This window comes from Erigeron canadensis, chromosome 2, assembly GCF_010389155.1.
Source record: "Erigeron canadensis isolate Cc75 chromosome 2, C_canadensis_v1, whole genome shotgun sequence".
NCBI classification, from domain to species: Eukaryota; Viridiplantae; Streptophyta; class Magnoliopsida; order Asterales; family Asteraceae; genus Erigeron; species Erigeron canadensis.
The window spans coordinates 22,602,903-22,619,998 of NC_057762.1; the positions used below are offsets into that span (position 1 = coordinate 22,602,903).

Consider the following 17,096-nt stretch of genomic DNA (forward strand, 5'->3'; position numbering starts at 1 on the left):
GACCAGTAACCCATTATCCACCATCTACTTATGTGGCTTCTGTTCTTTTCAGAATGATTACTTGCAATAAGTAAAAATTATAGTATATATTAGGAATGCATACAACATGGTCTTCTATGGGCTATGGCAGAGTTTTCTTCGGTTAAACTTCCTCCCCGTGCATTTTTTTTGTTGCAGTAGCTTCTCATCTATAATTAGTACACCACTATTCTATCTCATCATCCCAAGGTAATTTTATTATGTAATTAAGTTATACACATTTTGTAGGAAATATGTGTCACAGCTCAACATCATTGATGATGGGTTGTTTCCAATTAATGCAGGTTTGCTCCTAGTAGGGTTCATATGACCCGTGCGTATGTTTATAGCCCACCTACAGGTCGTATCCACAGAGGTATCCTACTACTGCAGGTCTACGTACAGGACTTGGGCCACAAAGGTTTCTCATTGCCGAAGTCAACAACAATTATAGTTATTAAGTTTTGGTTACCTAAGAAGCATGCATGAGTGCATAAATATATATATATATATATATATATATATATGCAAGTATCAGAGTAAAGAATGTTCTAAGTTTTTGCTTACATTAATTTTACAATTATCTATATGCCTAAATAAGTTTTGAATATGAAAAATAAAACTACATACATTATATATTTCACCAAACAAAAAAGTACTAATTAACTAAAATAACACACACAAAATAGAGAGGGAATTTTGCAGGGCATTGTCGCCACCTAAAGCTTGTCATACCCAGCTTTGGCAAAAATGTAAAATATGACTGACGGCATATATAGTCGATCATAACATATAGATCATGAAACAAGAGAAATACTAAATGAATCCATAAAAGGTGTCATAATATGCATCATTCAACACAAATGGACGTATCTAGTGATATATAACTTTTTTGAAATATTGTAGCTTTGAGAAATCCAACTGCATCCAACACACAAAAAAAGTCATTCCTTATTACATTTAAAAGTAGATAAAACGAAGATAGTAATAAACCATATTCTTAACCACTCCGTTATCTCAGCATATACATATATGGCTCTTTAATCGTGAATGCACCCGACTACCTGAAATATACAAATTAAATGAGAATGTATGTTAATAATTAGGCCATTAGGTTAAGCTTAAGTATTCTGTTTGAAAATCTAGCTTTGCAACAAAAATTTACAGATTACAAACGATCCAAACAATGTATTGAAAATCGAACAAAGCACTAATCAAACTGTTCATCTTAATATTGCTTAAACGGTTAAACTAGTGGACTCTGGTTCAAAAAACAAGATGACGTAATTTTATCATGCTTTTTTTCAAGAACAAAATTTTTCTTAAAAACATAATTTCATAAAAAATTTACCATTAAATTACGCTAGAATAATGATTAATAAAAATTTGTTCAGTGGGTTCAAATTGCACCCTCTCGAATGTATGTAGCTCTGTCCAAGAGTTGGTTTGGCTACACATACAATTTTCCTAAATTTTACAATCCAATTGAATTGAAAGATAGCACGACGACTATGTCATAAATTAAAGACCATCGTAGATATATTTCCACGCAAAATCCAATAAAAAGCATTCAAGTCAACACGTTAAGTTTGACAAATACGATAACGGATAATACTTGTCGTGTTATATATCCAAATAATATTAGTACGAAGTTGTGATATTTTTTCTTGGAGATATAGTAATTAGATCATTTATATAGTGACATAAAAAGAGTCTAGTGAATCTTGGTAGCCGACTAGCTAGCCGTGTGCCATGCATCATAAAATTTTAGTCTAGTGAATCTTCACTTTTCTAAGTCTTATGGTGTGACAAACGAGTAATTCCAAAATTAACTCAATTTGTCTTTAAAAATAAATATAAATATTTAAATGATTAATAACAATACTGTTATGATAAAACGAACGCACTATTATATGTAGTCCAAAAAAATCTCATAAATTAAAAATTTTAAAAATATATTAAAAAAGAATCTGATAAAATGATATATAAATAATTTAAGTAAAATCAAAGTTAAAAAAAATTGTAATTTTGAAACTTAGAAACATATATTTTATTTCATTTTCTGTATTACTTTTTTATAAACCAAATTTGTTGTAGTATTTTTTTAAATCGGTTATCTTTGTTGCAAATATTTCAAATATTAGGTTTAAGATTATGACTAATTAATTTGAAATTGAAATATCGAAGAACATATATCTAATTGTAAGTTTATATATTAGGTTCTTTAATTGTAAATTTAAGTAAGATCAATTATGACATAAAACATATCATAATTTAGATTTATTTTGGAATATATCTTCTTATTTATAACTATCTAAATAAATATTCTATTATTCTATTAATCAATTATATCTACCAATATAATAAAACAGGATTGTGTATTTTTATAACCAATAATTGACACATTCCTTGCACGATATGTGTCACTTTTTGTGTAATTAAAAAAAGATTCTTAATTTATAATTACCTAATTGTAATCAAATACTAATCTTTCTTTAGATTTAATATAAAAAAGATTTTTGATCGACACTTGGCGCATTCGTTGGACGACATGTATCACTTTGATGTAACTCAAAAAAGATTTCTAATTCATAATTACCTAATTGTAATCAAATACTAATCTTTAGATTTAATATATATATCTAATTATATATAAAGTTTTCATATATATGATTTATAAAAAAATAATAATAATGTTAACATCAATACGGATACAACTATCTTAAAAGATAAAATATATGTTAAGTTTTAAACATATAATCAAACAAATGCATAAGCAATTCAAGGAGTTTCATATAATATTTGAAAAGATCTGTATCCAAACTTAAGTAGCTAACGGCTACATATTTTCTGTCTCTCTATATAAATATAATTGTATCATCAAATATTATATAGTCTGTATATGGTACGGGTATTAATTAGACTAGTATGTGATACACAAAACTATTAAACTAAAATAAAAGTTATATCATAGTGAAAATATGCATCATGACTATATATGATATATCATCACAAGATATCGCCTTCCCAAACCGTTCCAGAAGAAAAACACATTTGAGTTATCTTGATCTTAATTTATTACAAAAAAAAAATATATTGATATTGTGAAATACTCGAACCCAAAACGTCGAAACTAATTTGATTTACAAATCCTAGCTTTCAGAGTTGCAGGTCAAAGAAACATTAAACTATATGCACATATATACTCAAAACTCCAAACTTTAAAATAAAATTGGGTAGTTTGGTAGAACTTGAAGCTAGCCGGCCAGCTAGGTGTATATATGCTTGGTTTCCAAGTATTATCATTGTTTAATTGTATAAGATTAGCTAGCTATAAGATTTTATATATCTTATTATTAATTAATGAAGCTATGTTTGTATTCCCTTTCATTTGACTATTGTTAGGTATAGGTTAGTAATTAATATAAAGCGCTTTTTAACTACGTATAAAACACTTTGATGGATTAGCATAGAATAATAGAAAGCAATATATAATAAAGCAAACTAATTAAATAGCTAGAGATTATTATATTATTATTAATAATAAATCAATCGGTGAGTTACGTACATACCTTAGTTACCGAATAAATCGGTGAGGTTGGTGACCGTGTTCACCAAGTTATCACCGATTGTGGTAGCACCTGCTACCAACCCAATCGCTACAAGTGGGTTGGCAGTAGGTGCTGGAACAACTAGTGTTGCTTCCGTAGGAGGGAGTGGTATGGATGATGCATGAGTGCCTGCAGCTACTGCGACATCAGCATCATCGTCGTCATCAACTAGCGAATGCGAAAGAATAAGCTTCCCATGGGCTTCTCCTTTTGTCATGACCAAGTAACCGACTCTCTCGCGGTTCACAAAAACATCACGAAGAGGTATGGTCACTTTTCCTATAACACGGTCAGACACGTGAGAATAATGTTTGATTTCAGCAACGAAGTTGTACAAGCTGCCTTCATTGAAAGCATCTTGCGGTAACTCCACTACCATCTGAGACTCCCAAAGAGGGTCAGTGTCACCGTGTATGTGTGGGTTTGTTTTTTGGGGTTTTGGGTGATATTTGTGACCCACGATGCCAACGGTTGTATATGGGCTCATGGGGCCGATGTGTAGTTTGATGGGTTTGATGCCAACAGCATGGTGAACGCTGACGTTTAGGAATTTGTTTGATGCCATTATTTTTTGTTTCTAATTAAAATCTGCTTCAAGTATCAGATGATGATCAGGTGAAATTAATGGATTTTGGAGAAAATAATATAATTAGTGTGTTGTTAGGAGGCAGTAATGACTTGTGGGGGGCATTTAAGGTGGATGTTCCGACCCGAACCAAATTGTCAATCATGTCGTCACAAGGGTCACCTTCAGGCGTACGTGTGGTAAAGAAATTAAAAGAAACATATAGATTAAAGAAATGAAAGTATATTATATTAGAATAATGTCATAGGAATTGGCCTCACAAATTCGTAGCAATTGTTTGGATATTTGGCTAATGGATATTCAGAAACATAACCACGTAATGCTTTGAGTGTAGAGACAAAACTAAGGTATACGTTAGGAGGGGGTAATGACTTGTGGGGGGATTAATTTAAGGTATGGAAAGAGATAATTGGATATATATAATCCGACCTGACTCAAATTGTCAAAAATGTCGTCACAAGGGTCACATTCAGGAGTGTGGTAAAGAAAAGAAATATAGAGATTAAATAATTGAAAGTATATTATATTAAGGAATTGGTTCAGAATTTCGTTTTAGTTAGTTGGACATTTTGCTTGGTAATGGATAATTTTTTAAAATACACAAGCTACGTACGTTGTGATTAATTTTAGGCATCTTGGCAAAATCTTTTCAAGAAATTTTTAGCAGTTTTTAATTTTAAACAATATGTTCTTATTGTTTTAAAAGTTTCGTTTAGATTCAACTAACTTTAGTTTAATTTGAAAGAAAAAGCTCGAAACGATAATTGAAGTAACTCGACCCAAATGGTCAAAAATATCGCAAGGGCCGCCTTCAGGAGTACGTAGTAAAGAAAAGAAAGATACAGAAAAAACAATTGAAATTTTATTATCATACGTACTATATTATATTTTATAGTAATTGGTTCGATCGCAAGTTTGTTTTGGTTGGGCATTTGGCCACAAAGTCAATTTCTTATTCGTAATGTTTTATTTTTCTTAGATGTGTGTCAAACGGATCTCCCCATGAAGGTAAATCTATGTTGGTTCCTTGATCAAATTAGGGGTTATCCAATATTTTCCAGAAAATCTAGCTACTTCTATTCTATCTTTAAGAAATTTAATTACTGGATGTGTGTTATGAATATGATCAGTTTAGTGCAAGCTGAACTGCATTTGTAGGTGTTTAGCTTTGCATTTTTGTTGCACGTACTACATGGAAATGGAAAGTGTGATCTTTACTTATGTATGTATTTATAACCATGCGTGGTTAACAGAATGAGTTACAACCATTTAAATAAGTAATCAAAAACAAATGAGACATATCCTTCCGATATCCTCAATAAAAGATGTAATTTCTTCCTCTCTACATTTTTCTCTCAAAATTCTTATTATACAGTTATCAGCCCCTTGTTCTACACAAATCTAACCGAATTCGGTTGAAGTACACCTCCTACTACAATTAATTTGTTCAATTTATTTATTGTACAGTCATTCTAATGTAAGACGTACGTACAATATCAGCTGAATACCATACTGTTGCATCTATATGTATGTCATGTGTATTGCGTTGAGCATGTCAGCATGTGTACATTTAGTCGACAAAGATGAATAACACTTTAATAATCGTAAATGAAATTGTAAATGAAATTACAAATGTTAAGTTTAGTCTAACTATAAACTTAAATAATAAATTACAAGTCATGTAAATGAAAAAACACACTTTCCTTTGTGACAAACATTTGGTGGACAAACACACCAAATCACCAATTGTAAAGGGATTTGTTGCCCTAGATAGTGGAAAAGAAAGGGCAACACATCCGTGACTTGATGGTGATAGGATAGTGGTTGTCGAAATCCCATTGGTTTGAAGTACTTACAACAAATAACATCTTTGTCTTTTTTGCCATATCGGGTATGAAAGAAAAACCAACTCTTTCTTTCTTCTAAGCTGTCTTCGTTCCATAGAAAGATAAATACAGTTGTAACCACCGTATCTTATTTTGTCTTCATCTCTTTTCAATTCTCCGCCTTGACATACAATTTGGATAAGAGCAAAGATGTGGCAAAGAGGTCACTGGACTCGCTGAGGGCTTACTGATGAACTCAAGTCAGCGGCCAAATCTGATCAGCGAATCCTTAACTCAACATAAAATGATATTTATATTATTATAAAAATATATTACGTATATTTAAAATTAAGTAATTAACTAAATAGTAGTGTAAATAATTGTATAGTATGGAGTTTTTAGAGATTACATTTTTCTATCTCCTTTGTTCTGGAGCCTACTCCAAGGTATACATATTCTTCCCCTATCCTCAGTGAGAGATACAGTTTTTTCCTCTTTATGTTTTTTTTAAAAAAAAAAAAAATTCTTATTTCATAGTTATATGCCCATGTTCTACACAAATCTGACCGGTTTCGGTTGAGTTACACCTTCTATTACAGTTAATTTGTTTAATTTATTTGTTATACAGTCTTTCTAATGTAAAACAACATTAGCTCAATACCATATTGTTGCATTTATATGTATGCCATGTGTATTGTGTAGTGCATGTGTACATTTAGTCGACAAAGATTGAATAACACTTCCACACCTGATGGATTTATCATTTTCCTTTTAAGTTAGTATTGTTGGAACCACGTTAGTGTGACCGTCACTAATCATGTATCATTCCTGATATGATAATTGACGATAACTGAAATCCCTATGTCTAAGTGAATATATGATGGGCGTATTTACTCTTAGAGACCTAGTATAGGGTTTCCCATTAGGTGATTGTAACTAAGAGGACTAATGGTACACACATTAAACACCAGAAGGGTTGAATGTGTAATTACTCTCATTATAAATAGATGGTAATTAACCCTAAGTTAAGGTTAATCTCTACATACATAATACCCTAATTTTCGTGTGCCTCTCCTCTCTAAATTCGTGCATCATGTTCCAGCCGAATTTATCATCCCATTATTACTCAATCACCTTGTTATGTGAACCCGAAATCAATAGCAATTATGCTTTATGCTCTTACAGGTTTCACAGGACGATTGGGGATGTTTTATCACTCGAATCGAATCATATTTATTCCAACATGTGGTATCAGAGCCTTGTTACGAACAATAAGTCGTGATTCGGTTCGAATTTGATGAATTTCGCGAACTAAAAATCTGCAGAATAAGAACTTCGTGCTGACGTCATCACGAACTAAAGCCCACTTCGCGCTGATGTCATCTTCGTGATGACGTCATCATGGTTTTTACTGCTCCTCGCGCTTACGTCATCTTCGTGCTTACGTCATCTTCACGCTTATGTGATCACACGAACTTCAGCTTATCTCTATACACGAATTAACTACAAGCTCGTGCTTACGTCATCACGAGTGTATGACATCTTCGTGCCGACATCATCACCACTTACGATATCTTCGTGCTTATGTCCTCACGACTTAATGATATTTTCGTTCCAATGTCAACACGACTTATGATGACTTCGTGCTTATGTTATCACGAACTATTACCTAACTTTGTGCTTACTTGATCACAAGTTATTACTTAAATTTGTGTATACTAAAGACGATCTTAGCTGATGAATGTGTTCGTGCTTACTATTTTACCCTATAATTTTGTGGCTGAATTTGTCTCTAATTTTTCAAAAAATAATTTTTTCTAAGACATTTCTAAGACATCTTAGCTTGATTCCAGCCAGGGGCACTGCCCCCGGACCCCCGTAATGTTTGGGGGCTTCGCACTAATGTACATGGTTTCATTATTTGTGCCCAAAGGTCAAATGTGATTCTCATGGTGCTATCGTTCTTTTCCTTTTGGCATAATGAACACTTAGTATATTGATTCTGCCCAAAGGTGATTTAATATATTTTGTGTGCTTAAAGGAACATTTTCATGCATAATATACACGATTCTTGATTTTGTGCCCAAAGGTCAAAAGATAAGCGTTGTGTTGCATGACCTAATGCTCATTTGTACTTAGATATTAGTTACTTCTGCCCAAAGGTGATGTAAATTCTAAGTAGAGCCTTATGTTAACTTATTGTTTTGGTGTTTACAATAGGTTACTTAACACTAGCTTCATTACTATAATGGTCTTAGTCTCATTATGTTTAGGAACATTACTTTAGCCTCTTATGTATTTTAGGCATTACTTTAAGTTCCATTACTTTTAGAGACATTACTTAATAAGCCTTAGATGTCTAATTATGTTATTATAAGGAACATTATTATTAGCCCTTAGTTAAGTTTAGGCATTACTTTAGTTCCATTAGTTTTATAGATATTGCTTAGTCTGTTTTAGATAACTAATTATGTCACTATAATCTTATTGCCCTTAGTTTTAGGCATTATTTTAATAATCTTCTATTACTTGTATCATAAATTGATATCCTCCTTATTTTCACTGTAGTACCTAACTTAGGCATTAAGCCACTTATTGATGTAAACTTTGCTTTATGAAATGATTAATTACCCTCTATCTCTGAAGATGCTAAACCCTGACTATGTCATTCGCCATAATGAACCTACTGCTAGTACAGCTAACTTTTCCATAGCTCAGAAAGCAAATTTTAAGAAAGTGGGATAGGGCGAATCACTTGTCACTAATGATGGTCAAGAATTTCATCATAGTATCTGAGGGAATGTATAAAGCGTATGCAAGTAGCTTAAGAACAAAGGAAATAGCAGTGTTTGTGAACACATAATGAATATGAGTGACATGACTCATAAGTTTAAGAGTCCTAAAATTGAAAGTCTTTGATAATTTTCTTGTACATTTTTCTAATGACCTCATTGCATGCTCATTTTGACATCTTCAAAATTAACTTTAATGCTATGAAGGATAAATGGTCGATGAGTGAACTAAATGCAATGTGTGTGCAAGAAAATGTTCGCCTTAAGTTGGGCCAACCTAAAGTTGTTCACTTTACTACCACTGTCAATTCCATTAAGAGGAAAGATATAACGATAATAAGACAGCAAATAAAGTTCAAAAGGCTAAATCATGGTGCTCTTATCTCTAGCCTTAAGTCCTTGACGAGCAATTCTAACTGCAAATTCTAATTGTGCCCAGATTGCCCTAAAATCAAGGAGTAGCTAGCTAAGAAAGGTAACTTATTTCGTGTAATATTTGATTCTTTTATGTTTGATGTATCTATTAATACATGTGTGAGTGATTCTAGTTCTATGGTTCATGTGATTAACTCAACATAAGCATTCCACACAATTCAGAAGCTATCAAATGACCAAAGAAAACTTAGAGTTGGAAGGGTTGATCTCTTATATGTCGAAACCATGGAGACTTATGATTTACATATAAACACTGGAAAGTGTATTAAACTAGTAGATACCTTATATGTGTACCGAGAATTTCTTGGAACCTTGTATCTATTTCTCTAATTTAAGACCTTGAAAGTTATGTAATAATTCATGGTTGCGACGAGATTGCCATTACTCATAATAATGAATTCCTTGCTCCTAGTTTCTTGAATAGATTGTTGTATAAGTTAGAATTAGATCATAATTTCTCACAGTGTTTGTTGTCTCTTAATATTGATGACATAACTAAAACGAAGACAAAATCACCTAACTAATTAAGAGAATTACTCCATGTAGTGGCATAAATACCTTAGCCACATCTCACGAGTTTGCATGATATGACTCATAAAGGATGGAATATTACATTCTCTTGACTTTACTGATTTTGAAACATGTATTCAATGGCTTAAGGGATTAAGAAAGGAGCCACTAGAAGTTCCAACTTGTTGGAAATAATTCACTCTGATGTTAGTAGCCCCTATCCCGCAACCATCTCAGAACATACATCACTTATTACATTCATTAACGATTATTCATGTTATATGCACCTATATTTGATCTGAACCCTTAGAGACTTTTATTGATCTTAAAGTTTTGTTTTTTAAACCAACTTGATCATAAAATAAAAGTTGTGAGATCAGATAGAGGAGGTGAGTATTAAGGTTGACATAGTGATATTGGTCAAGCTCATGGTCCTTTACATAACTTTTGAAAGGAACATGGCATAATAAACCAATATACCATGTTTGGTTCTCCTCAACAAAATTTTATATTGCTAAAAGGAGAAATAGAACCTTAATGGACATGGTGAAAAGTATACTTGTCAACACTAACTTACCAACTTTTTTTTTTTTGGATTGAGGCCTTACGCACAGCTGTCCATATACTCAATAAGAGTTCCATTAGAATCTGTCCTTAAGACTCCTGAACAGAAAGGAAACTGAGTCTGAATTATATGAACGTATGAGGCTGTACTGCAAAAGCATAACTCTATAACCCTAACTTAAAGAAACTGGATCCTAAATCCCTTACTTGTTTCTTTATCGGTTATTAGTCTTACTGTTTTTCCTACTCTACTAGCATTATTGACACGCAGTATGTCACATTTCATGAGAACTAAGAGATCAGTGGGAGCACGACAAATCATAACTTAAGATTTGCAGAAAGTACAAGAAGCGGGGGGAACCACTCGTTGGTTATTATTACTCCTCCAATAACTCCTCTTATACCCAACGCTGCTCCTAATATCACTGATCCACGTTCTCCTAATCAAAATCAAAAAAAAAAAAAAAAAAAAACCTAATCCTCTTAATCAGGATATTACTAATGTTAAAGCATCTTATTAATAATGCTAAAGCATCTTCCTTACTAAATCTGGAAATCAACTCAGGAGATTATCTAGGTCACACAAGACCATAACTTTGATGATTTCATAACTGTAGTTGAGGACATTGGAAAGCTTACTAATCCTACCTCTTATTAAGAAGCCATTAATAGCGATCATGTCACTTAGTGGAATGAAGCCATAATTTGAGAGCTTAATTCCATGTAGCATAATGATGTTTGGGACTTGGTTGAATTTCTTGAAGAATCCAAATCTATAAGTTGTAAGTGGATCTTCAAAACCAAATTAGACCCGAATGGAAACGTCAAACGCTATAAGGCAAAACTGATTGTGAAAGGCTTTACTCAAATATAAAGAATCGATTATCAAGAGACCTTATCTTCTGTCTCATAGAGATTCCTAAAGGATCATCATGACATTCGTAGCTCAATATGTTTTAGAGTTACATTAGATGAATGTCAAGACCACTTTCCTGTATGAAAACTTGCAATAAGACGTATACATGTGAGCCTGAAATTACATAAGGTGAAGAGCACATGGTCTACAAGTTAAATAAGTCCATAAACAGGTTGAAGCAAGCATTACTAAAATGGTACCTTAAGTTTAATGAAGTCATAAAAAGACAAGACTTCCTAAAGAATCAAGTGAATTAATGCACCTATCTCAAGATCAGTGGGAGTAAATTTACAATCCTTGTTTTGCATGTGGATGATATTATACTTGCAAGTAACAACTTGGATATGTTGCATGAGTCGAAGCATTTACTTTTCACATAATGTCGACATGAAAGATCTCGATTATGCCTCTTATGTCATAGGTATCGAAATACATCGGGATAAGCGTAATGATGTTCTAGTTCTTTCTCAAAAGGCTTATGTTGAACACATCTTAAGACGTCGTTGATCGACGTCGAAGTATCAATCAAAAATAAACCTAAATACCTTATACTAGATAGGGTAAGTGGGTATCGTTCCCACGAGTAGCGTCTGTGGTTATAGTCAAATTTTAACAATTTTCGTTAATTTTAAAGACAATATTAAAAGTAACTTTAATTAACTAAAGCAATATAAAATTAATTAACTATACTTAAACTAATAAAACAAGGCAAAATTAAAAATAGAACTTGTGAACAATGATGAAAAGTGTATCCCTCCCGAATCCCAAAAGTTTCGTTAATTTACTTAATAAACTTTACCGAGTATTTATTCTAAATTACATAGACATAATTTTATTACTTGACAAGAACAGTTTTAGGCACAACTTATGTTAATTATATGATCTGTCTTAATCCCTAAACTAGGTGGACTCGGCACAAATCATTAACTCGCAATAAGTTGTCTTACGAAAATCCAAATCAAATAATAGTGAATAATTACTCAATCAGTCATGAATTATAATCCAAAAAGAACAATGTTTACGCGACTGAAAGTAAAGTTAATCAAATATATTAACTAATAATTGTTCATCGGGAGAGATTGCAAAAACCTTAGCTGGACATAATATTTGATAAGAAAACTGCTACTTCCATCGGCTGCATCTTTAGTTCGTCCCTCTCTGTTCGTTCGTCGACTCTTCAAAAATATATGTCGAATAATATGATGTGATTGTCGAACCCCCTTCGAAATTAATGAGAAGCCCCTAAAACATGGGATATAAAACTAGGGAAAATGATTTATGATGTTAACATCATATTTGTTGGATGATGTTGCTCTCACAAACTCACTTAAATCAATTTCTACACATGTCAAAAAGCCCCCCATGATTTTAATGGTTTGTGAGAGTAACATCATCCAACCAAAATAATGTTAACATCATCCAAGTTATCTCCATAAAACTAATATATATAGTCCATGCTTCCTTGATCCCTACGTGAAGAATTCCTTTTCCCGAACCGACATAATACCAAAACGAGAACAAAATTGAATTGGGCCTCTTCTTTGTGTATAATCTGATCCGCTCAACAAGCCTAAAAGAAACAAACTAATTATGGCTCTTTAGTCCGTTTAATAAGATAAGCCCAAAATGGAAACAATTGATGACAGTCTTGCAGTTTTGTTGCTCTCGAAAATCACCAGGACGTATGTAACACATATAATTGGTTTGTTCTTTCAAGACTTTGTATGTATATTTTTATCCATTTTAGCTCAAACCTGAAAATCATAAAACATGCATTAAAGTAAACCTATTCTATAAATAAATTAATCTATATAATCATTTTTAAACAATTTATTATATATCCAATTATGACTTATCAAACCTCCCCAACTTAAGCTTTGCTTGCCCTCAAGCAAATCCATCTTTCAAAATCAATTATCCTTTAGGTATACAGATATGAAAAACATGACAATTAACAAAAAGAAGCTAAACCATTAAACTGAAAAGCAATTTCAAATGGTTAGGCAATTTTAATCTTAAATGAAAACTGAAATGTTTGTCAATACTCAAATGATTCTCAAGCCTCGATAGAACACGACTAAGCACCGCTCAAATGAAACGAAACATATCTCACTATCACACTCCAACTAACAAACTATTGGGTTGTATAATGAATAATCACTCAACGCCTAGTCGTGATGCATACTATTTTACCATAGGCTTGTTCTAGAATCAAATCTCCACCGACATGGTGTCAGCACCAGGTACAACCATTAGAAGAGGACTTTTAAAGGGTTGTAATGTTGTGAAACGGTCATTAAAAATAAGGGATATGGAATATTTGGGAAAATTGTTGTAAAATAGAAATTAAAATTTATAAATATAGTCTAGTCTAGCACAACCCGTGTCATTAGTTGTCATCTTCCCAACTAATCCAATAAGACGTTATCCTGACAATACAACTCAATAAACCAATAAAAACCGACACAATTGTGGGGTATTACATTCAAAACAACTTAAACAACCATAACATACGATTGTTGGCTTTAATGAATGTGCCAACTCCAATAACGGAAGATATGAACACTAATAGAACCTTTGTTGGTTTAAAACAAATGTACCAACACAAATTGACTTGACATAAATGTGGAAATACCAATTGACAGTCCAAGTTCATATCTTTCATTTTTTCATTTTTTTTCTTTTTTCTATTTTTCTGTTTTATTCCCTTTTTTGTGAACTACTTTTACCCTGCCTAATTGGTATTTCATTTGAACTTTACAATGCATTGACAAATCATACTTTCACTAGTTTGAATAATCTATACTTGAACAAAATTTATGACACCTCAACCTATACTCAAAAAGCCGAGAATATACCAAACCGACACAACTTGACAAACCCAAACCATCCAAATAGCATTGGCAACTAATGACCCACCAGGACTTCGACTATCAGTATAGCTAGGATAGGTGAAATATTTGGGTGGAGTTTAAACAAAAGAAATAAGCTAGGCTCAACAGGTTTTCTAATTGTATCTTACACTAAAAATGAGTGTAACAATGGTTTCACAAAGGTGGTTCACTAACCAGTGTAGTTAGCTACTAAAAACAAATAATTAACAAAAACAAGGGGTGAAATTCAAAGAAAAAGGGTTTAATCCTAATTTGCCTCTTCGTCTTCTAGTCATACCTATATCACCGAAGTGATCTCACTGCGGTCTCGAAATGATCAACTAGGACAAGTTCTAGAATCAATGCAATCACCGGCACACTCATATCAAAAAAGAAAGACGGAAAATGGAAAAACCAACCTCAAACTTGCACATCATAGTTCAAAGTTCTAAGTATAACCCTTAATCTTGAATAAATTCAAAAGCCTATGAGAGGAACAAATTTACAAGGCCAATCAAACCAAATCCATAAACACCTAGCATATCTATAAATGATCAAGAATCTCACATAATTGGTGTTTTGGGATATAAGTGTGCTAGTCATGTAATCAATCCAGAAGGGATCGCCCTATCAATCATTTGAGATTACATTTCCCGATTAAAAATTTTGTACCAAAAGGAATTAGCTCAATTACTTACTAATATTATTCCTATATTGCAAAAAGTAATCAAACTTTGAGGACAAACATCGCAAAAGTTCAAAATTACCCGGTTTTTCTATTTAATTCCCCCCCACCCCCACAATCAAGTTGTATAATGATCTAAATATAAAGTATCGGAAAATAGGGAAAATAAATAAAAAGTATAAAAAAAATGAAACTTCCCGGGTTTAGATGATGCGTTTTGATGCATGGTTGACATGAAAATCTTCGAAATGCATATCAACCGTCATTATGTTTCTTCTATTGCACCATCCTTCATCTCTTCTTAACCTGCTTTAACAGACTTGAACTAACAAACAAGTGAACTAACAACAAAGCAATAAGTTTGACTCCCCTCCCCAACTTTGAGCCGAGCATTACCCTCAATGCTCAAAACTAGAGATAAATCTATTAATCCAAAAATTCACTTATTTCCCTCTTCCGGGGTTGACACAAACAAACAAGTTAATACAAACCCCTCCCCAACTTTGACCCTGTCAAAGTTGATCACAAATGATGAACAATTGTATTATTGGTGACATAACTAAAAAAAACAATTAAAATAAAAAGACTCAAAATTAACTAAATTAATGGGTTGTCTCCCATTCAGCGCTTAGTTTAACGTCCTCAGCCTGACTCAAACCCAAGAGATAGATCATGAAAAGGTTGTTAACGACCCTACACCTAAATGGTCGGGCGGTCTACACCAATAAGGTGAAAAATAGGTGAATTTAATTTTAATCATTACCCAATCAGTAAATTTCCTCTTTTCAAAATTTCCTTTCATCAAACAAAAATTATTTATCTTCTCTTTAAAACTCATGGAGAAAATCCATCCTTTCATCCGAACAAATAAAATTTTAAAAACTCCATTGTGACGCGGAATCTTCAAATGATTAATTTTAAAGCTTATGTTCATGAGTTTGAAAGGATTGGGAGCAAAGGGATCCGGTGCTAGTTTTAGGAATAAGAAATATGGCATAAAAGTATTACTAGCCCGTGGATTGACTAATTCATCAAATTGGAAATTAACTAAAGTACAAGGAATTAGAGAGCTCCCTTGATAACAAAACTTGGTTAGAAAATGTTCTTGCCATGTATCTACATATTCAGCCTTTGTAAAAGCTACAATCTCCTTGTCTGGCTCTTTCTTCTTTTCCATCAACATTAAGTTCTTGAAAGATTTCGGTTTAAAACAAAAATGAGTATTATTCCGTAACTTATTTGAATACTCATAGATAAATGATCGCTTGGTCAAGTGGGAGAATGTTGGAACCACGTTAGTGTGACCGTCACTGATCATGTATCATTCCTGATATGATAATTAACGATAACTGAAATCCCTGTGTCTAAGTAAATATATGATGGACGTATTTACTCTTAGAGACCTAGTATAGGGTTTCCTATTAGGTGATTGTAACTAAGAGGACTAATGGTACACACATTAAACACCAGAAGGGTTGAATGTGTAAATACTAAAGGGTTGAATGTGTAATTACACTCATTATAAATAGAGGATAATTAACCCTAAGTTAAGGTTAATCCTTACACACATAATACCCTAATTTTCGTGTGTCTCTCCTCTCTAAATTCATGCATCATATTCCAGCCGATTTATCATCCCATTATTACTCAATCACCTTGTTATGGGAACCCGAAATCAATAGCAATTATGTTTTATGCTCTTACAGGTTCTACAGGACGATTGAGGATGTTTTATCACTCGAATCGAATCATGTTTATTCCTAACAAGTATTGGTTTGGTCAGAACCATTTGGAAGCCATATGGAAAAGCTTCTCAAAGTGGCTATAAAATTTCAGTCAAATCAACGTTTTGTACCTTTGTACGTAATAAGTTCTAAGAGTTTGTTTTTGTATAAAACGTGGTCGAAACTCGAAAGGACTTAATATATAAAGCCTGTATATAAATTTTAGCCCAATCGGAGGCCCAAAAATATAAACTTCAGTCTTCAGCACATTTAAAGGGCCACATATAAAATATAACTTCATCACATTTAAAGGCCCACATATATTTTAGATAAAATAAAGTCCAAAGACATACTTTTGTACCCAATTAAAGGTCCAAACTTTCAACATGAGGTATGTAATAAAGCTCCAAGTTTAAGTCCCAAAATAATTTTTTAATACATAAAGAATATAGGACTTACTCATTTATTTATTAAACAAGAAATGTTAAAAAAATTAATAGATGAAAGGTTTTACACTTATGCTTAAGTGTGGAATAGCCTTGTATTCAGGGACGGC

General features: G+C 32.6%; 1 protein-coding gene across 1 annotated transcript; it reads right to left on the reverse strand.

The window, feature by feature from the left end:
- Nucleotides 1-818: 818 nt before the first annotated feature.
- Nucleotides 819-4,256, reverse strand: LOC122586315. The gene is made up of 2 exons (XM_043758315.1): nucleotides 3,591-4,256; nucleotides 819-1,082 (listed from the first exon to the last, which is right to left on the reverse strand). The coding sequence occupies exon 1, from the start codon at nucleotides 4,192-4,194 to the stop codon at nucleotides 3,592-3,594; it is 603 nt and encodes a 200-aa protein (XP_043614250.1). The 5' UTR covers nucleotides 4,195-4,256; the 3' UTR covers nucleotides 819-1,082; nucleotide 3,591.
- Nucleotides 4,257-17,096: the final 12,840 nt, after the last annotated feature.